Here is a 23305-nt window from a genome sequence, read left to right as displayed (position 1 = left end):
CCCCAGTACCACAAGCTTTCCAACCTCTCAGGGTCCGTCATGGTGTAACCCCAGTACCACAAGCTTTCCAACCTCTCAGGGTCCGTCACCGTGTAACCCCAGTACCACAAGCTTTCCAACATCTCAGGGTCCTTCTGTGTGTAACCCCAGTACCACAAGCTTTCCAACCTCTCAGGGTCCTTCTGTGTGTAACCCCAGTACCACAAGCTTTCCAACCTCTCAGGGTCCGTCACCGTGTAACCCCAGTACCACACGCTTTCCAACCTCTCAAGGTCCGTCATCGTGTAACCCCAGTACCACAAGCTTTCCAACCTCTCAGGGTCCGTCATCGTGTAACCCCAGTACCACAAGCTTTCCAACATCTCAGGGTCCGTCATCGTGTAACCCCAGTACCACAAGCTTTCCAACCTCTCAGGGTCCGTCATCGTGTAACCCCAGTACCACACGCTTTCAAACCTCTCAGGGTCCGTCATCGTGTAACCCCAGTACCACAAGCTTTCCAACCTCTCAGGGTCCTTCATCGTGTAACCCCAGTACCACACGCTTTCCAACCTCTCAGGGTCCGTCATCGTGTAACCCCAGTACCACAAACTTTCCAACCTCTCAGGGTCCGTCATCGTGTAACCCCAGTACCACAAGCTTTCCAACCTCTCAGGGTCCGTCATCGTGTAACCCCAGTACCACAAGCTTTCCAACCTCTCAGGGTCCGTCATCGTGTAACCCCAGTACAACAAGCTTTCCAACCTCTCAGGGTCCTTCACCGTGTAACCCCAGTACCACAAGCTTTCCAACCTCTCAGGGTCCGTCATCGTGTAACCCCAGTACCACAAGCTTTCCAACCTCTCAAGGTCCGTCATCGTGTAACCCCAGTACCACAAGCTTTCCAACCTCTCAGGGTCCTTCATGTAACCCCAGTACCACAAGCTTTCCAACCTCTCAGGGTCCGTCATCGTGTAACCCCAGTACCACACGCTTTCCAACCTCTCAGGGTCCGTCATCGTGTAACCCCAGTACCACAAGCTTTCCAACCTCTCAGGGTCCGTCATCGTGTAACCCCAGTACCACAAGCTTTCCAACCTCTCAGGGTCCGTCATCGTGTAACCCCAGTACCACAAGCTTTCCAACCTCTCAGGGTCCGTCATCGTGTAACCCCAGTACCACAAGCTTTCCAACGTCTCAGGGTCCGTCATCGTGTAACCCCAGTACCACAAGCGTTCCAACCTCTCAGGGTCCGTCATCGTGTAACCCCAGTACCACAAGCTTTCCAACCTCTCAGGGTCCGTCATCGTGTAACCCCAGTACCACAAGCTTTCCAACCCCTCAGGGTCCTTCATCGTGTAACCCCAGTACCACAAGCTTTCCAACATCTCAGGGTCCTTCATCGTGTAACCCCAGTACCACAAGCTTTCCAACCTCTCAGGGTCCCGTGTAACCCCAGTATCACAAGCTTTCCAACCTCTCAGGGTCCTTCATCGTGTAACCCCAGTACCACAAGCTTTCCAACCTCTCAGGGTCCTTCACCGTGTCACCCCATTACCACAAGCTTTCCATCCTATCAGGGTCCGTCACCGTGTAACCCCAGTACCACCAGCTTTCCAACCTCTCAGGGTCCTTCATCGTGTAACCCCAGTACCACAAGCTTTCCAACCTCTCAGGGTCCGTCATGGTGTAACCCCAGTACCACCAGCTTTCCAACCTCTCAGGGTCCTTCACCGTGTAACCCCAGTACCACAAGCTTTCCAACCTCTCAGGGTCCGTCATCGTGTAACCCCAGTACCACCAGCTTTCCAACCTCTCAGGGTCCTTCACCGTGTAACCCCAGTATCACAAGCTTTCCAACCTCTCAGGGTCTGTCATCGTGTAACCCCAGTACCACAAGCTTTCCAACCTCTCAGGGTCCGTCATCGTGTAACCCCAGTACCACATGCTTTCCAACCTCTCAGGGTCCTTCACCGTGTAACCCCAGTACCACAAGCTTTCCAACCTCTCAGGGTCCGTCATGGTGTAACCCCAGTACCACAAGCTTTCCAACCTCTCAGGGTCGTTCATCGTGTAACCCCAGTACCACAAGCTTTCCAACCTCTCAGGGTCCGTCATGGTGTTACCTCAGTACCACAAGCTTTCCAATCTCTCAGGGTCCTTCACCGTGTAACCCCAGTACCACAAGCTTTCCAACCTCTCAGGGTCCGTCATCGTGTAACCCCAGTACCACAAGCTTTCCAACCTCTCAGGGTCCGTCATCGTGTAACACCAGTACCACAAGCTTTCCAACCTCTCAGGGTCCTTCACCGTGTAACCCCAGTACCACAAGCTTTCCAACCTCTCAGGGTCCGTCATGGTGTAACCCCAGTACCACAAGCTTTCCATCCTCTCAGGGTCCGTCATCGTGTAACCCCAGTACCACAAGCTTTCCAACCTCTCAGGGTCCGTCATCGTGTAACCCCAGTACCACAAGCTTTCCAACCTCTCAGGGCCCTTCACAGTGTAACCCCAGTACCACAAGCTTTCCAACCTCTCAGGGTCCGTCACCGTGTAACCCCAGTACCACAAGCTTTCCAACCTCTCAGGGTCCTTCATTGTGTAACCCCAGTACCACAAGCTTTCTAACTTCTCAGGATCCTTCATCGTGTAATCCCAGTACCACAAGCTTTCCAACCTCTCAGGGTCCGTCATCGTGTAACCCCAGTACCACAAGCTTTCCAACCTCTCAGGGTCCGTCACCGTGTAACCCCAGTACCACAAGCTTTCCAACCTCTCAGGGTCCGTCATCGTGTAACCCCAGTACCACCAGCTTTCCAACCTCTCAGGGTCTGTCATCGGGTAACCCCAGTACCACAAGCTTTCCAACCTCTCAGGGTCCGTCACCGCGTAACCCCAGTACCACAAGCTTTCCAACCTCTCAGGGTCCGTCATCGTGTAGCCCCAGTACCACAAGCTTTCCAACCTCTCAGGGTCCTTCATCGTGTAACCCCAGTACCACCAGCTTTCCAACCTCTCAGGGTCTGTCATCGTGTAACCCCAGTACCACAAGCTTTCCAACCTCTCAGGGTCCGTCATCGTGTAACCCCAGTACCACCAGCTTTCCAACCTCTCAGGGTCTGTCATCGGGTAACCCCAGTACCACAAGCTTTCCAACCTCTCAGGGTCCATCACCGTGTAACCCCAGTACCACAAGCTTTCCAACCTCTCAGGGTCCGTCATCGTGTAGCCCCAGTACCACAAGCTTTCCAACCTCTCAGGGTCCTTCATCGTGTAACCCCAGTACCACCAGCTTTCCAACCTCTCAGGGTCTGTCATCGTGTAACCCCAGTACCACAAGCTTTCCAACCTCTCAGGGTCCGTCACCGTGTAACCCCAGTACCACAAGCTTTCCAACCTCTCAGGGTCCGTCATCGTGTAACCCCAGTACCACAAGCTTTCCAACCTCTCAGGGTCCGTCACCGTGTAACCCCAGTACCACCAGCTTTCCAATCTCTCAGGGTCCTTCATCGAGAGACGGACACCCTAATTACACGCCCGCAGTGGGGATTGATCCTCAAGGTTTTTGCAAAACCGATACAGTTGTTAGAAATGTAACCGCACACGGAACACAAGTCCCAGCGTGTCTGATCCGAGTGTCTCTCACATAGAGAGTAGGATGTAACTTTTTTACAAGAACATATTATGCCCATATTAACTAAGTGGTGCTACGACCCTTACGTTCCCGGGCTTATGTACAACTAGATTTAGAAAAACTACCTGCATCAAGTTGGTCAATTAACTCCACTCCTTTTAGATTGTAAGCTCCTTGGGAGAGGGATCTCCTTCCTATTGTTGCAGTTTGTCTTAACTTATACACACTATTTTGTGCGGGTGTATGAGTATGGTGACGCGGGTGTATGAGTATGGTGACGTGGGTACATGAGTATGGTGACGCGGGTGTATGAGTATGGTGATGCGGGTGCATGAGTATGGTGACGCGGGTGCATGAGTATGGTGATGCGGGTGCATGAGTATGGTGACGCGGGTGCATGAGTATGGTGACGTGGGTACATGAGTATGGTGACGCGGGTGTATGAGTATGGTGACGCGGGTGTATGAGTATGGTGACGCGGGTGCATGAGTATGGTGACGCGGGTGTATGAGTATGGTGACGCGGGTGTATGAGTATGGTGACGCGGGTGCATGAGTATGGTGACGCGGGTGCATGAGTATGGTAACGCGGGTGCATGAGTATGGTGACGCGGGTGTATGAGTATGGTAACGCGGGTGCATGAGTATGGTGACGCGGGTGCATGAGTATGGTGACGCGGGTGCATGAGTATGGTGACGCGGGTGCATGAGTATGGTGACGCGGGTGTATGAGTATGGTGACGCGGGTGTATGAGTATGGTGACGCGGGTGTATGAGTATGGTGACGCGGGTGTATGAGTATGGTGACGCGGGTGCATGAGTATGGTGACGCGGGTGTATGAGTATGGTGACGCGGGTGCATGAGTATGGTGACGCGGGTGCATGAGTATGGTGACGCGGGTGCATGAGTATGGTGACGCGGGTGCATGAGTATGGTGACGCGGGTGCATGAGTATGGTGACGCGGGTGCATGAGTATGGTGACGCGGGTGTATGAGTATGGTGACGCGGGTGTATGAGTATGGTGACGCGGGTGTATGAGTATGGTGACGCGGGTGCATGAGTATGGTGACGCGGGTGCATGAGTATGGTGACGCGGGTGCATGAGTATGGTGACGCGGGTGCATGAGTATGGTGACGCGGGAGTATGAGTATGGTGACGCGGGTGCATGAGTATGGTGACGCGGGTGCATGAGTATGGTAACGCGGGTGTATGAGTATGGTGACGCGGGTGTATGAGTATGGTGACGCGGGTGTATGAGTATGGTGACGCGGGTGTATGAGTATGGTGACGCGGGTGTATGAGTATGGTGACGCGGGTGCATGAGTATGGTGACGCGGGTGCATGAGTATGGTGACGCGGGTGCATGAGTATGGTGACGCGGGTGCATGAGTATGGTGACGCGGGTGCATGAGTATGGTGACGCGGGTGCATGAGTATGGTGACGCGGGTGTATGAGTATGGTGACGCGGGTGCATGAGTATGGTGACGCGGGTGTATGAGTATGGTGACGCGGGTGTATGAGTATGGTGACGCGGGTGTATGAGTATGGTGACGCGGGTGCATGAGTATGGTGACGCGGGTGTATGAGTATGGTGACGCGGGTGTATGAGTATGGTGACGCGGGTGCATGAGTATGGTGACGCGGGTGTATGAGTATGGTGACGCGGGTGTATGAGTATGGTGACGCGGGTGTATGAGTATGGTGACGCGGGTGTATGAGTATGGTGACGCGGGTGTATGAGTATGGTGACGCGGGTGTATGAGTATGGTGACGCGGGTGCATGAATATGGTGACGCGGGTGCATGAGTATGGTGACGCGGGTGTATGAGTATGGTGACGCGGGTGCATGAGTATGGTGACGCGGGTGCATGAGTATGGTGACGCGGGTGCATGAGTATGGTGACGCGGGTGTATGAGTATGGTGACGCGGGTGTATGAGTATGGTGACGCGGGTGTATGAGTATGGTAACGCGGGTGCATGAGTATGGTGACGCGGGTGCATGAGTATGGTGACGCGGGTGCATGAGTATGGTGACGCGGGTGTATGAGTATGGTGACGCGGGTGTATGAGTATGGTGACGCGGGTGTATGAGTATGGTGACGCGGGTTTATGAGTATGGTGACGCGGGTGTATGAGTATGGTGACGCGGGTGCATGAGTATGGTGACGCGGGTGTATGAGTATGGTGACGCGGGTGTATGAGTATGGTGACGCGGGTGTATGAGTATGGTGACGCGGGTTTATGAGTATGGTGACGCGGGTGTATGAGTATGGTGACGCGGGTTTATGAGTATGGTGACGCGGGTGTATGAGTGTGGTGACGCGGGTGTATGAGTGTGGTGACGCGGGTGCATGCGTGTGGTGACGCGGGTGCATGCGTGTGGTGACGCGGGTGTGTAAATGTCCGGGGAATACCTGATTTTGCCGCAGTCGCACTCCCCCGGTCGCTGTTTTTTTAGGTGACCTCGGACTTCTCTCAGGTTCTTTATTTTATTCTGTAATGTTTCAATCTACAGAAAATTGAGAATAAAATATACATGCAGACGTACCAATATATTTACTTTGTGTGCGCGTGCGCGCGCATATTTACGTGTGTATGTGTATATGTGTGTATGTGTGTGTATATACACGTGTTTGTTTGTGTGTACATATACACGTGTTTGTTTGTGTGTACATATACACGTGTTTGTTTGTGTGTACATATACATGTGTTTGTTTGTGTGTACATATACTGTACACGTGTTTGTTTGTGTGTACATATACACGTGTTTGTTTGTGTGTACATATACACGTGTTTGTTTGTGTGTACATATACACGTGTTTGTTTGTATGTACATATACACGTGCTTGTTTGTATGTACATATACAGTACAAGTGCTTGTTTGTATGTACATATACACGTGTATGTTTGTATGTACATATACACGTGTTTGTTTGTGTGTACATATACACGTGTATGTGTACATATACACGTGTTTGTTTGTGTGTACATATACACGTGTATGTGTACATATACACGTGTTTGTTTGTGTGTACATATACATGTGCGTTTGTATGTATATATACACGTGTTTGTTTGTGTGTACATATACACGTGTTTGTTTGTGTGTACATATACACGTGTTTGTTTGTGTGTACATATACACGTGTTTGTTTGTGTGTACATATACACGTGTTTGTTTGTATGTACATATACACGTGTTTGTTTGTATGTACATATACACGTGTTTGTATGTACATATACACGTGTTTGTTTGTGTGTACATATACACGTGTTTGTTTGTGTGTACATATACACGTGTATGTGTACATATACACGTGTTTGTTTGTGTGTACATATACATGTGTGTTTGTGTGTACATATACACGTGTTTGTTTGTGTGTACATATACACGTGTTTGTTTGTGTGTACATATACACGTGTTTGTGTGTACATATACACGTGTTTGTTTGTGTGCACATATACATGTGTTTGTTTCTATGTACATATACATGTGTGTTTGTGTGTACATATACAAGTGTTTGTTTGTGTGTACATATACACACCACACAGATTTCTGCATTAATAGTGTTTTCCTTTCAGTACTTATCTGCGGCTTCTCTCAGAAGAATATTTAAATATCGGTTTACATTTTGTAACACAGGATTGAAGCAGGGGGTCTCTGGAGCTGAACCCCATTTATTTCTGCTCCTGGAACCCCCATCTTCCGGAGATACTTACCTCCGCAGGGGGTGCCGGTAACTGCTCCGGCTGAGCCAGCTGCGGTTTCACGTTTAAAGCTCCCGTGTCACGCCGCCCAATAGGAAGTCGGACCCGATGATGTCACGGCTTCCTATTGGCCCGCGGGGCGCGGGAGCTTTGACATTCCACCATAATGTGAACCCTGGTAGCGGAGCCGCTAGCGGCACCCCATATGGAGGTAGGGGGTCCAAGGAGCTGGAATGAATGGGGTTCATCTCCGGAGACCCCCGGCTTCAATCGTGTGTTAAAAGCCCCGTCCTGGATTGCTTCTTTACACACGACGTTCTGTTGGAGGGTGGGCTCGGAGTCACCGCCACAACCAAGCCGAAGCCAGCGCTCCACCACGACTCCTCTCCGCAGGGGACCCCGCCACCGAAATGTCCCGGGTTCCATCTTTAAATCTCCCACACGGCACATTTAAAGATGACATGTCGGAGCGGCGGGACATTTTGGGGGCGCATAGGGCGTGCGTCAAAATGTAAATGCGTGGGACATTTCAGGCGCGCGGCGAGGTGTCACGACAGCAGAACGCCGGCGGCGTGGTCGTGACGGTGGAGCACTGGCGAATGTTTGGTCACGGCAGCGGAGGGTTTGCTCGCGGCCAGACGTCCCATTCCATTGAAATCACAGCTGCCCAATGCGCCACTAATTAGAAAGCGCGTCACTAACCTCGTGATCCACGTGCAGTTTGTGGTCCTTCCAGGCCTGCAGGGACTTGTACACGTCCGTGTCACACTGAACCGTGTCATTGGCCAGGATGAAGCAGCTGCACGGAAGGAAAACAAGTATTAGGACCCTGCAGGGGACGGGCGCCAACTGTTCCTGCAGTAATAACGTTGAAAGTAAACTTGTTCTCACCCCATATATGTCTAAGGCCTCGTCCAGGCTCACCGCTGGCGTGCTGAGGCGCGCTGAGGCTCAGGGAGAGCAGGTGCTTTCCCTGGTCTTGCGGTTGCTTGCCCGGGGCGCCGTCAGGGGGTGGGCCAGTGGCATCATGAAGCTGGTTCGCCCTGATTGGGCGAACCGCTCACGTGACCGGCCTGTCGCGCCGGCAAGCGGGGGAATTTTAAATTCCCCTAAGACCTGCGCTTGTGGAAGCGTAGGTGAGCCCCTACTAAAGCCGCTCTAATTGCGGCTGTAAGGGCTCAGTGCTGAGCGGGAGCGCGCGTCCGCACGCTTCAGCAAGCAAGCGGTAAACATGGCCGAGGCCTAAGGCACCAGGTTTTTGTTGCCCCTCTGGTACTCATGGGGTTAAAGGAACAATAGTACCCATCAATTGAAGAAAAAGTAGCGTTATTGCGGTTACATAATCTTCCGACCCGTTCCGGGTCCCAGCCGGGACAGAAACGCGTCGGAGGGTTATGTAACCGCAATAACGCGACCCTGTTCTTCAGTTGATGCGCGTCCCGCTGCCTTTCTACGTCTGAATCTGATTCCTAACAGGATCTAATGCAGGATTAGATCCCCGACAGCATTTGGCGCCGCGCACTTTCATGCTCCCGTACAGCGAGTATTAGGAGTGCAGGCGCTTGCAAGTTAAAGGGACAGTACCACATGAGCATAACGTGAATTAAATACAAGTGACTGATGTCAGACACGGGTACGTCGCCGACGTTTATCCTGGGGAGGGTTGGAAAAAATGGTAACCGGAGCTAAGTGATTTTTGCTTCCCTTATCCTGCCCCTGGCTTGTGGTTGGTCCTCGCACATGGAATCAAGAGATTTATAGCAAACAAGTTCCACTGCAGCTGAAATCAGGGGGCGTTTTACAACGCTCACAAGTTTAAAAGCAGGAGAGTGGCCTTGATTTCCGTGTCGCTTGTGTGTAAGACACGGCGGTGCCTTGCACGTTCCTGGGTAAGGTGTCCGTTGGTAAGGAAGTTAGGGGGGGAAAGTAGGGGGTCTTCGGAGCGGAACCACATTCCGTCTCCTGCAGCATGCGAGTAAACGGGAAGCCGGCTTCCTATTGGCCCGCGAGGCGTCGGAGATTTAAAACTCCATTTTGTTTTCCAGCAGGGAATGGTACCTAAGTATCTCTGGAAGCTGGGTGTCCCGGGAGCTGGAATGAACGCGGTTCTGCTCTACAGACCCCGTGTCCCACCTATACTACAATAAATGATAACGCAGGTAGGTGGACCCCCACTTTTAAGGGGTTAGTACACGCCCACTTTGGGGATACCTCTCCACGGAGTAACATGCAACACAGAGTATGATTCTAGTGTAAGTCGGACTTCACCCCTTTGCAGTCAGAGGCATTTGTTGCCGGCCGGACTGCACAGCGGTCAAGCTCTTAGGAGTCCATATACAAGGATGGCATTGCCACATACCGATGTGTCACTTTAATTGAGCTGGGTACTGTAAGCTCGTTGGTGAGTCCTCCTGTCCCGCTGTAATCTTCCAGATCTTTGTCGTCATCGTCCCCTACGTTGGACATCTGCCTCCGGGTGACATTCTTCTGCACAACTGGCTGGTATTCGTGGTCTACACCACGGCTGAAAATCTTTCCGTCCACTTCAATGGCCACGGCGCGGATCGAGCGGTTCCTCATGTAGCTGGCTTTGTACTCTGAGAAGACAAGACAAACGCGGTGCTATTATGAACGCCAAACGCCCCACTGACGGCCGTCTCTATGGGCACCATTTTTTCGCCAAAATTCGAATTCGGCAAATTAACAAATTTGCTAATATTTGAGTTAAAGAAAACAGGGGGGAAAAGGGGGAAAAAAAGAAGGAAATACTCAAACTGCGAAAATTAGCAAAAAAGCCCCAAAATGGGCAAACTTTTATTTAACCAGAGAAGAAAAAAAAGTAAATCTCTTGGGAAGAAAGAAGGAGAAGGGTTAGCAGCTGTTAGGAAATCCAGGGCCCTAGAGCTGCAAATAGCGTCAGGTGGCTCACCTATAGGGGGGATGGTTCACCTGTACGGGGGATGGTTCACCTGTACGGGGGATAGTTCACCTGTACGGGGGATAGTTCACCTGTACGGGGGATAGTTCACCTGTACGGGGGATGGTTCACCTGTACGGGGGATGGTTCACCTGTACGGGGGATGGTTCACCTGTACGGGGGATAGTTCACCTGTACGGGGGATGGTTCACCTGTACGGGGGATGGTTCACCTGTACGGGGGATGGTTCACCTGTACGGGGGATTGCTCACCTGTACGGGGGATGGTTCAACTGTACGGGGGATGGTTCAACTGTACGGGGGATGGTTCACCTGTACGGGGGATGGTTCACCTGTACGGGGGATTGCTCACCTATACGGGGGATGGTTCACCTGTACGGGGGATAGTTCACCTGTACGGGGGATAGTTCACCTGTACGGGGGATGGTTCACCTGTACGGGGGATAGTTCACCTGTACGGGGGATGGTTCACCTGTACGGGGGATGGTTCACCTGTACGGGGGATGGTTCACCTGTACGGGGGATGGTTCACCTGTACGGGGGATTGCTCACCTGTACGGGGGATGGTTCACTTGTACGGGGGATGGTTCAACTGTACGGGGGATGGTTCACCTGTACGGGGGGTGGTTCACCTGTACGGGGGATGGTTCACCTGTACGGGAGATGGTTCACCTGTACGGGGGATGGCTCACCTATACGGGGGATGGTTCACCTGTACGGGGGATGGTTCACCTGTACGGGGGATAGTTCACCTGTACGGGGGATAGTTCACCTGTACGGGGGATGGTTCACCTGTACGGGGGATGGTTCACCTGTACGGGGGATGGTTCACCTGTACGGGGGATGGTTCACCTGTACGGGGGATGGTTCACCTGTACGGGGGATGGTTCACCTGTACGGGGGATTGCTCACCTGTACGGGGGATGGTTCACTTGTACGGGGGATGGTTCAACTGTACGGGGGATGGTTCACCTGTACGGGGGGTGGTTCACCTGTACGGGGGATGGTTCACCTGTACGGGAGATGGTTCACCTGTACGGGGGATGATTCACCTGTACGGGGGATGGTTCACCTGTACGGGGGATGGTTCACCTGTACGGGGGATGGTTCACCTGTACGGGGGATGGTTCACCTGTATGGGGGATAGTTCATCTGTACGGGGGGGGGGGGGATAGTTCAACTGTACGGGGGGGGGATAGTTCACCTGTACGGGGGATTGAAGGATCAAGATAGTATTTTTTTTTTTAATTTTTACAGATGTGATGGTGTGTACGAGGATTTCACAGACCTCTTGATCATATGGATATAGGATAAAGTATCTAGCATAAATTTAAGTCTAAATTTAGCATAGATTGAACTTGATGGACAAATGTCATTTTTCAACCTCATCTACTCTGTAGCTATATATATATTTTTTTCTTCTTCCTGTTACGGATGTAATCCTAAAGTAAAGGATGAAGTCCTCGCAGATAAGTGCCGGGTCTAGCCCTGTGCTATTTCTTTTTGCTGCCTCCTGGTAATAGGATAATAAGGTAGAGACAATGGGGGTCATGCACTAAGCAGTGATAAGTGGGTTTTCTGGGTGCTATGCACTAAGCAGTGATACGTGGGTTTTCTGGGTGCTATGCACTAAGCAGTGATACGTGGGTTTTCTGGGTGCTATGCACTAAGCAGTGATACGTGGGTTTTCTGGGTGCTATGCACTAAGCAGGGATAAGTGGGTTTTCTGGGTGCTATGCACTAAGCAGGGATAAGTGGGTTTCTGGGTGCTTGCACTAAGCAGGGATAAGTGGGTTTTCTGGGTGCTATGCACTAAGCAGGGATAAGTGGGTTTTCTGGGTGCTATGCACTAAGCAGTGATACGTGGGTTTTCTGGGTGCTATGCACTAAGCAGTGATAAGTGGGTTTTCTGGGTGCTATGCACTAAGCAGTGATAAGTGCTTTTAAATGAGATTAATGCCTTTATAGCGCGATACTGCCTGTTGTGAGATTCACAAAGCAGTGATAACACTGCAATATCACGCTATAATGGCATTTTTTCCCACTTAAAAGCACTTATCACTGCTTTGTGAATCTCACAGCAGGCAATATCACGCTATAATGGCTTTTTATCTCACTTAAAAGCACTTACTTCAGTCTGACTTTTTGAGACTCGAAAACTGGATTTCCCAAAACAAACTGTTTTTAAACACTGACAAGACTGTAACAATGGTATTTGGGACCAAGACTAAATTTGTAAAGCTTCCAGCGACTGAGCTCCTGATTAGAACCAACGCTAACACCACCCTAACTCCTGTCACTAGTTTTAAATACCTGGGCTTATGCTTTGACTCCCACTTAACATTCGGGATGCACATTGATACCCTGACAACCAAGACCTATGCCAAACTAGGGGTACTTTACAGGAACAAATCCTCCCTAAGTCTCCTGGTCAGAAAGCGTATTGCACAGCAGATGCTAATGCCAATTATTGACTATGGAGACATAGTATATGGCTCGGCTCCTCAAACCCACCTTAGCAAACTTGACACCCTCTACAATTCAATTTGTCGTTTTGTTCTCCAATGCAACTACAACACACATCACTGCGAAATGCTCAAAGAACTAGATTGGTCATCACTCGAGTCTAGGCGCAAAGTTCACCTTTCCTGTCTCACCCTCAAATACTTTCTGGGCAAGCTACCCAGCTACCTGAACAAGCTCCTCACCCCTACCACATGCAGCACCTATCACCTGAGATCAGACTCCAAAAGACTATTCATGGTCCCAAGGCTCAACAAAGTATCCGTACGTTCCTCCTTCTCCTTCCGTGCACCCCAAAACTGGAACAACCTACCAGAGACTCTCATATCCACCACCAGCTTAAGTTCTTTCAAATCTAAGGCTGTCTCACACTTTAATCTGGTCTGTAACTGTTTCATACGCTCATAATATATATTATCTCTTACTGTGCATGCAATGTCTTGTATATAATGTACTAGCTGAGAGACCCGGCGTTGCCCGGGATGTAAATGCGTAATAGGTAGTATTATGTATAAATGGTGGAACAATAGGTGAGTATTTGTTGTAAAGGTTGGATAATAATGTTGAAAAGGAAGATGGAATAAAATGTAATACGATGAGGGGGGGGGGGGGAAGGAGAGCAGAGAGGGGGAGAGGGGGGGAAGGGGAGTGGAGGGGGGGGAAAGGGGAGGGAAAGGGGAGGGGGAGGGAAAGGGGGGGAAGAAAGGGGAGGGGGGGAAAGGGAAGGGGGGGAAAGGGGAGGGGGGAAGGGGAGGGGTGGGGAAGGGGAAAGGGGAAAGGGGGGGGTGGTGGTAAAGGGGAGGGGGGGGGAGGGGGGGGAAGGAGAGGGGAGGGGGGGAAGGTGTGGGGAAGGAGAGGGGAAAGGGGAGGGGAGGGGTGGAGGAGGGGGGGAGGGAAAGGGGAGGGGTGGGGAAGGAAGGAGAGGGGTGGGGAAGGGGGAAGGGGGGGAAAGGGGAGTGGGGGGGAGAAAGGGGAGTGGGGGGGAGAAAGGGGAGTGGGGGGGAGAAAGGGGATTGGGGGGGAGAAAGGGGAGTAAGGGGGGAGAAAGGGGAGTGGGGGGGGGGGAGAAAGGGGAGTGGGGGGGAGAAAGGGGAGTAAGGGGGGAGAAAGGGGAGTGGGGGGGAGAAAGGGGAGTGGGGGGGGGGAGAAACCATGTATTATCTGTTTTACTCTGTGCCCAGGACATGCGTGAAAACGCGAGGTAACTCTCAATGTATTACTTCCTGGTAAAATATTTTATAAATAAATTATCACTGCTTAGTGCATCACCCCCAATGTGTTGGCTGCATGTGCTGAACATACCGCCTAATGGCCACTAGATGGCCTCGTAAGATCGCAAACAAAAAATTGTCCCCATATAAGAAATCCCATTTGCAGCGTCTCTGTATTAAAGCCGCCGGTCTCTGTATTAAAGCCGCCGGTCTCTGTATTAAAGCCGCCGGTCTCTGTATTAAAGCCGCCGGTCTCTGTATTAAAGCCGCCGGTCTCTGTATTAAAGCCGCCAGTCTCTGTATTAAAGCCGCCGTCGCCGCTGACAGTTTCCCCCTTTAATATGTGCATCAATACCATCCTCACAATGACAAAGAGAAGGAGCGGCTCAGTGAGTAAAGACACTGACTGGCACTGAGTGTGAAGCAGGGGAAGGAGCGGCTCAGTGAGTAAAGACACTGACTGGCACGGAGTGTGAAGCAGGCGAAGGAGCGGCTCAGTGAGTAACGACACTGACTGGCACTGAGTGTGAAGCAGGCGAAGGAGCGGCTCAGTGAGTAACGACACTGACTGGCACTGAGTGTGAAGCAGGAGAAGGAGCGGCTCAGTGAGTAACGACACAGGCTGGCTCGGAGTGTGAGGCAGGGGAATCTGGGAGAAGGAGCGGCTCAGTGAGTAAAGACACTGACTGGCTCTGAGTGTGAATCAGGGGAACCTGGTTCAATTCCCGGTGTCGGCTCTTTGTGACCTTTGGTGCCTCATGCACCAAAAACATAAATTGTAAGCTCCGCGGGGCAGGGACTGTGCCTGCAAAATGTCTCTGTAAAGCGCTACGTAAAACTATCAGCGCTATACAAGAACATGCTGCTATTATTAGCTAAGTTGCCGATCGATTGCCGAAGATTCGGCTCGGGTCTCACTAAATGGCTGCCAGTGCAGCAGAAGAGGACCAAAGATACAAAGTTATGTGGGGAAGATCATGTGACCGGGCAGTCACTAGATACAATTGGTGCACTGCTAGAGAGAGAGGGCAGGGCTCACAAAAGGGTGTGCCAGAGCCTGTTTCAGAAGAGGAAGGGGGTGTGACTTTGTAAATGGTTGCTATAGAAACAAAAAAGGTTTGTTACATTCTAATACATCAAACATGTCATTCAGAGTATTTTTTCATAGTACAGAACTGATTTATTAAAAAAAAAAAAACCCCACACACGTAGGATATCGCTTGGTCTGCAGCTTTTTCGGAGCCGTGACCCCTGATTGTGTGCCAGGCGCTGGGTGTCCCCTCACCGTGCATATCTTCGGCCCTGTGTCAATGCACGCACGTCTCTGCATTTAACACGATTGTCTTTAGCGGCCCATATGGGAATAGTAATAATATGATCCGCAGCTATGAAGCAATGCTTAACCCTTTGAGTGCTGGAGGGGCAGCGATCATCTGATCGTGACGTTGGTTTTTAGTTTGCGTTCAGAGCGCAATCCCCCCGATCCAATGAGGAAAAGCCCATGACTAGCTAATAAGGTGCCTTAGGCTTAGCACCGCTTAGTAAATCTAGCCCTATGTCGCGTCCTGCCTCTAACTCGCAGCGCAGCCATTTGGCGGTAATTCAGGAATGATCGCATGCTGTTTTTTATCAGGCCAAGAATTGAACAAATTAGCCGCTTCAGATCAGCGTGTAATGGGCGGCTTATCTGCTCGCAGAAATCATGCTTTGTCTGCTATTTGGAAGAGTGTAATATCAGACATTAGGGACCGTCACGCTGTTACTGTTATTATAAAGGCGCAGGTATCATTATGTATGTGTGTGTATGCATAAGAGAGAGGAGAGGGGAGAGGGAGGGGAGAGAGAGGAGTGAGGAGAGAGAGAGAGAAAGGAGTGAGGAAGGAGAGGAGAGAGGACAGAGAAGAAAGGGAGAAAGAGTGGAGAGAGAGAGAGTGGAGAGAAGAGAGAGGAGAGAGAGAGTGGAGAGAAGAGAGAGGAGAGAGAGAGAATAGAAAGGAGAGCTGAGACGAGAGATGGAGGAGAGAGAGGAGAGAGGAGAGAGGAAGGAGAGAGAGAGAGGAGAGGGGGGAGGAGAGAGGCTCCAGGACTTAAGAAAAATGAAAATTGTATATTGCAAAACAATCAGTCTCTCTCAGGGCGCGGGGTCTCTCTCAGGGCGCGGGGGTCTCTCTCAGGGCGCGGGGGTCTCTCTCAGGGCGCGGTGTCTCTCTCAGGGCGCGGGGTCTCTCTCAGGGCGCGGGGGTCTCTCTCAGGGCGCGGGGGTCTCTCTCAGGGCTCGGGGGTCTCTCTCAGGGCTCGGGGTCTCTCTCAGGGCGCGGGGGTCTCTCTCAGGGCGCGGGGGTCTCTCTCAGGGCGCGGGGTCTCTCTCAGGGCGCGGGGTCTCTCTCAGGGCGCGGGGTCTCTCTCAGGGCGCGGGGGTCTCTCTCAGGGCGCGGGGGTCTCTCTCAGGGCTCGGGGGTCTCTCTCAGGGCTCGGGGTCTCTCTCAGGGCGCAGGGGTCTCTCTCAGGGCGCGGGGGTCTCTCTCAGGGCGCGGGGTCTCTCTCAGGGCGCGGGGTCTCTCTCAGGGCGCGGGGTCTCTCTCAGGGCGCGGGGATCCCGATACGTTGATTGTTTTGTAATAACCTATTTTCATTTTTTTAAGTCCTGGTGTGCCCGCTCCCTATCTGTTCCTGTATTCCAGTACATTATATATATATACACACACACACACATATATATATATATATACTAGCTGATATACCCGGCGTTGCCCGGGATAGAACGTTCCCGCTCCACCTCTCTCTCCGCTCACTCCCTGTCTCCGCTCCCCCTCTCTCTCCCCATTGCCATCTCTCTTCCCCCCCCTTCCCCTTTCGGCCCCGGTGACAGCAATCTGGACCACCCCCCCCCCCCCTTGCACATGAATGCGGCCCTCCTGCGTTCACAGCTGGGGTCCCCCCCATTCACAGCTGCCCCCCCTCTTCACACCTCCGTCCCCCCCCCTTTCACATTGCTAATTCCCCCCCCCCCCCTGACAGGTCTGTGCCCCCTCCCCCCCGCCGCCTCGCGTGCAACTCAGTGCACCGCGATCTGCAGATAAAAATATTTTGGCTCGGGGGGCCAGTCCAAAACGGGTTGGGGGGACCGGGCCACGTGTACCTCTGTGTATACAACTCTGAGTGTCCCTTGGAAGCAGTGTCTTCCCCCTGTGTGTCACCCCTGTATAACGTGACCTCTCTCTGTATAACGTGACCCTGTATAACGGGACCTCTCTCTGTATAACGTGACCCTGTATAACGTGACCTCTCTCTGTATAACGTGACCCTGTATAACGGGACCCTGTATAACGTGACCTCTCTCTGTATAACGTGACCTCTCTCTGTATAACGTGACCCTGTATAACGGGACCTCTCTCTGTATAACGTGACCCTGTATAACGGGACCCTGTATAACGTGACCTCTCTCTGTATAACGTGACCTCTCTCTGTATAACGTGACCCTGTATAACGGGACCTCTCTCTGTATAACGTGACCCTGTATAACGGGACCTCTCTCTCTGCGCACAGGAGAAGTTGTCCCTTGGCTTGCTCCGTCACCAGCCACAGATCCCCCCCCCACCCCCTTGTCATGCGGCTCACTCCACAGCTTCCTTTTGGTCCGCGCCACGTGGCGAGATTTCATTCAGTTTGTTTCCCAGCTTCTCCATTTTGGCGTTACGTTGTGAAATAAATAATGACACGGTGTAATATGTCATGTGTACACACACACACACACACACACACACACACACACACACACACACACACACACACACACACTGTAATATGTCATGTGTACACACACACACACACACAGTGTAATATGTCATGTGTACACACACACACACACACACACACACACACACACACACACACACAGTGTAATATGTCATGTGTACACACACACACACACACAGTGTAATATGTCATGTGTACACACACACACACAGTGTAATATGTCATGTGTACACACACACACACACACACACACACACAGTGTAATATGTCATGTGTACACACACACACACACACACACACAGTGTAATATGTCATGTACACACACACACACACACACACACACACACACACAGTGTAATATGTCATGTGTACACACACACACACACACACACACACACACAGTGTAATATGTCATGTGTACACACACACAGTGTAATATGTCATGTGTACACACACACACACACAGTGTAATATGTCATGTGTAAACACACACACACACACACACACACACACACCGTGTAATATGTCATGTGTACACACACACACACACACACAGTGTAATATGTCATGTGTACACACACACACACACACACACACACACAGTGTAATATGTCATGTGTACACACACACACACACACACACACAGTGTAATATGTCATGTGTACACACACACACACACACACACACAGTGTAATATGTCATGTGTACACACACACACACACACACACACACACACACACACACACACACACACACACACACACAGTGTAATATGTCATGTACACACACACACACACACACACACACACACACACACACACACACACACACACTGTGTAATATGTCGTGTGTTGTTGTTCACCTGAGGTTGTATTTACCTAATTTAAGACCTGCTAAGGAACAGACGATTGTTATTATTCCGATATGTAAAACCATAGAATTCAGAGGGTGTACTTTCTTTTTCACACCACTGTATATACAGATGCAGCGGCCGTTATTCGAACACTACACGCGGTGTATACCTCGGAATACCCATGTCATGGCGCGGGATTTCTTCCAGCCGTCCCGCCTTAAGACGCAAGTGCGGAGAGTGCGGAAAATGGCATTTTAGTGTTCTGGTTTTTAAACACCTGAAATTGACACAGCAACACAGTGACACAGTAACACAGTAACACAGTGACACAGTAACACAGTGCTGTACACATTACAATTCATTCATTTCATTACACACAAAGAAACAGAATCCATGAAATTCAAACAAAGGAACCGCGATAAGCGCGGGTGCCTGGGGCGATTGGACGCGTTAATGCTGCGTGGAATACAGCAGCGCACGCGAAAACGGCGCCGTGATATGTTCGAATAACGGCCGCTGCATCTGTATTTACATACACGCACACACACGCACACACACGCGCACACACGCGCGCGCACGCACGCACGCACGCACACAAACACACGTACGTATCTGTGTATATATGCGTACACGCATGCTTTAGAATTGTCAGTGAAGGAGTTAATGTAAAGGTTATATTGAGTTAGATGCCATGTTGCTCTGATGGAAATGTTAATAAGCGAGCATCTGGCTCGCATTTCTCCGGCAGTAACGGGAATTCCAGCTTGTCACAAACTATCCTCTTCACTCTGACTAAATACATACTGTTTATCTTGTGAAAACAGGACGAGTTTTACAGATGATCCAATTGTATTGTCAGTTCCTCTCCCGCTGCCACCCATTCATTCTGGAAATTGTCAGCCAAGCATCTTTTGAGCCTTATGCCAAATTAAGACCAGCTCTATCTGTTCATGTTGTACCTATTTCTGCCTGTGCAGGAGACCAGGGGACAGTCCTGTCTGTTATCTGCCTGTGCAGGAGCATGGGCCAGTCCTTTCTGTTATCTGCCTGTGCAGGAGAGCATGGGACAGTCCTGTTTGTTATCTGCCTGTGCAGGAGAGCATGGGACAGTCCTGTCCGTTATCTGCCTGTGCAGGAGACCAGGGGACAGTCCTGTCTGTTATCTGCCTGTGCAGGAGACCAGGGGACAGTCCTGTCTGTTATCTGCCTGTGCAGGGGATCAGGGGAAAGTCCTGTCTGTTATCTGCCTGTGCAGGAGAGCATGGGACAGTCCTGTCTGTTATCTGCCTGAGCAGGGGACAGTCCTGTTATCTGCACCTATTGGTTTTAGAGCTCAGAACGTTTCTCCAACTTAAAGCAGCAAAACGTGAAACGTTATGTTTTTAATAAATCAGTTCTGTATTATTAGATAATAGCAACTGATTTTTGTTTTAAATTCAACCCTTAATGCCATTTTTAATGAGTTTTACAGCATCCCCCAATTTCTATAGCAGGTTTTAGCCACTTCCCCAGGAGTGCAAGATCTTTGCAACACTTCCCTATTTTTGATCATTTGTTCCCAGCAGTTTGAGCTGCAAACTGTAACAATAGTCAATGTTACCTTAGTAATATCAGGATACATTGTAGCTGCTGAGTCACACTGCCTGAAGGATTGATTGAAACTGAAAGGCGGCCATTATGTTAGGCACACAATCAGGATCTTTACAGATTTATAACAGGAGCACCAAACGATTGCCAGCTCAGGCAAGAATTATACATCGTCACACGCTTTACGTATACAGATAAGAAGAAAAAGAGCGGGAAAGTGGTATCGCGGCTTTAACAAACGACATACATGTGCATGTAACACGTGGATATGATCTCGCCCTTATTGTGAGTATATATGTACACAACCTTTGTGTTCTATATAGTGCCATGTTACAATGTCTGTGCAGGAGGCTTCCGCTGTGTTCTATATAGTGCCATGTTACAACGTCTCTGCAGGAGGCTTCCGCTGTGTTCTATATAGTGCCATGTTACAACGTCTCTGCAGGAGGCTTCCGTTGTGTTCTATATAGTGCCATGTTACAATGTCTCTGCAGGAGGCTTCCGTTGTGTTCTATATAGTGCCATGTTACAATGTCTCTGCAGGAGGCTTCCACTGTATTCTATATAGTGCCATGTTACAATGTCTCTGCAGGAGGCTTCCGTTGTGTTCTATATAGTGCCATGTCACAATGTCTCTGCAGGAGGCTTCCGCTGTGTTCTATATAGTGCCATGTTACAATGTCTCTGCAGGAGGCTTCCGTTGTGTTCTATATAGTGCCATGTTACAATGTCTCTGCAGGAGGCTTCCATTGTGTTCTATATAGTGCCATGTTACAATGTCTCTGCAGGAGGCTTCCGCTGTGTACTATATAGTGCCATGTTACAATGTCTCTGCAGGAGGCTTCCGCTGTGTTCTATATAGTGCCATGTTACAATGTCTCTGCAGGAGGCTTCCATTGTGTTCTATATAGTGCCATGTTACAATGTCTCTGCAGGAGGCTTCCGCTGTGTTCTATATAGTGCCATGTTACAATGTCTCTGCAGGAGGCTTCCGCTGTGTTCTATATAGTGCCATGTTACAATGTCTCTGCAGGAGGCTTCCGCTGTGTTCTATATAGTGCTATGTTACAATGTCTCTGCAGGAGGCTTCCGCTGTGTTCTATATAGTGCCATGTCACAATGTCTCTGCAGGAGGCTTCCGCTGTGTTCTATATAGTGCCATGTTACAATGTCTCTGCAGGAGGCTTCCGTTGTGTTCTATATAGTGCCATGTCACAATGTCTCTGCAGGAGGCTTCCGCTGTGTTCTATATAGTGCCATGTTACAATGTCTCTGCAGGAGGCTTCCGTTGTGTTCTATATAGTGCCATGTTACAATGTCTCTGCAGGAGGCTTCCGCTGTGTTCTATATAGTGCCATGTTACAATGTCTCTGCAGGAGGCTTCCGCTGTGTTCTATATAGTGCCATGTCACAATGTCTCTGCAGGAGGCTTCCGCTGTGTACTATATAGTGCCATGTTACAATGTCTCTGCAGGAGGCTTCCGCTGTGTTCTATATAGTGCCATGTTACAATGTCTCTGCAGGAGGCTTCCGTTGTGTTCTATATAGTGCCATGTTACAATGTCTCTGCAGGAGGCTTCCGCTGTGTTCTATATAGTGCCATGTTACAATGTCTCTGCAGGAGGCTTCCGCTGTGTTCTATATAGTGCCATGTTACAATGTCTCTGCAGGAGGCTTCCGCTGTGTTCTATATAGTGCCATGTTACAATGTCTCTGCAGGAGGCTTCCGTTGTGTTCTATATAGTGCCATGTTACAATGTCTCTGCAGGAGGCTTCCATTGTGTTCTATATAGTGCCATGTTACAATGTCTCTGCAGGAGGCTTCCGCTGTGTTCTATATAGTGCCATGTTACAATGTCTCTGCAGGAGGCTTCCGCTGTGTTCTATATAGTGCCATGTTACAATGTCTCTGCAGGAGGCTTCCGTTGTGTTCTATATAGTGCCATGTTACAATGTCTCTGCAGGAGGCTTCCATTGTGTTCTATATAGTGCCATGTTACAATGTCTCTGCAGGAGGCTTCCGCTGTGTACTATATAGTGCCATGTTACAATGTCTCTGCAGGAGGCTTCCGCTGTGTTCTATATAGTGCCATGTTACAATGTCTCTGCAGGAGGCTTCCATTGTGTTCTATATAGTGCCCTGTTACAATGTCTCTGCAGGAGGCTTCCGCTGTGTTCTATATAGTGCCATGTTACAATGTCTCTGCAGGAGGCTTCCGCTGTGTTCTATATAGTGCCATGTTACAATGTCTCTGCAGGAGGCTTCCGTTGTGTTCTATATAGTGCCATGTCACAATGTCTCTGCAGGAGGCTTCCGCTGTGTTCTATATAGTGCCATGTTACAATGTCTCTGCAGGAGGCTTCCGCTGTGTTCTATATAGTGCCATGTCACAATGTCTCTGCAGGAGGCTTCCGCTGTGTTCTATATAGTGCCATGTCACAATGTCTCTGCAGGAGGCTTCCGCTGTGTTCTATATAGTGCCATGTTACAATGTCTCTGCAGGAGGCTTCCGCTGTGTTCTATATAGTGCCATGTCACAATGTCTCTGCAGGAGGCTTCCGCTGTGTTCTATATAGTGCCATGTCACAATGTCTCTGCAGGAGGCTTCCGCTGTGTTCTATATAGTGCCATGTTACAATGTCTCTGCAGGAGGCTTCCGCTGTGTTCTATATAGTGCCATGTTACAATGTCTCTGCAGGAGGCTTCCGCTGTGTTCTATATAGTGCCATGTCACAATGTCTCTGCAGGAGGCTTCCGCTGTGTTCTATATAGTGCCATGTCACAATGTCTCTGCAGGAGGCTTCCGCTGTGTACTATATAGTGCCATGTTACAATGTCTCTGCAGGAGGCTTCCGCTGTGTTCTATATAGTGCCATGTCACAATGTCTCTGCAGGAGGCTTCCGCTGTGTTCTATATAGTGCTATGTTACAATGTCTCTGCAGGAGGCTTCCGCTGTGTTCTATATAGTGCTATGTTACAATGTCTCTGCAGGAGGCTTCCGCTGTGTTCTATATAGTGCCATGTTACAATGTCTCTGCAGGAGGCTTCCGCTGTGTTCTATATAGTGCCATGTCACAATGTCTCTGCAGGAGGCTTCCGCTGTGTTCTATA

The 23305-nt window shown here is 50.3% G+C and overlaps 1 protein-coding gene across 5 annotated transcripts in view; it reads right to left on the bottom strand.

The window, feature by feature from the left end:
• Positions 1–23305, bottom strand: part of SULF2 (sulfatase 2) — a 244079-nt gene that overhangs the window by 6503 nt on the left and 214271 nt on the right. For all 5 annotated transcript variants that reach the window (XM_075583093.1, XM_075583098.1, XM_075583096.1 and 2 more), the window contains 3 exons: positions 9685–9922; positions 8028–8124; positions 6032–6126 (listed from right to left, as the gene is read on the bottom strand). In XM_075583093.1, the coding sequence (XP_075439208.1) occupies positions 6032–6126; positions 8028–8124; positions 9685–9922 (430 nt within the window). The remainder of the gene's footprint in view (positions 1–6031; positions 6127–8027; positions 8125–9684; positions 9923–23305) is intronic.

The sequence above is a fragment of the Ascaphus truei genome, unplaced genomic scaffold, assembly GCF_040206685.1.
Source record: "Ascaphus truei isolate aAscTru1 unplaced genomic scaffold, aAscTru1.hap1 HAP1_SCAFFOLD_285, whole genome shotgun sequence".
NCBI classification, from domain to species: domain Eukaryota; kingdom Metazoa; phylum Chordata; class Amphibia; order Anura; family Ascaphidae; genus Ascaphus; species Ascaphus truei.
The sequence above is the reverse complement of the archived record's forward strand: the minus strand, read 5'-3'. Positions and strand labels throughout refer to the sequence as shown.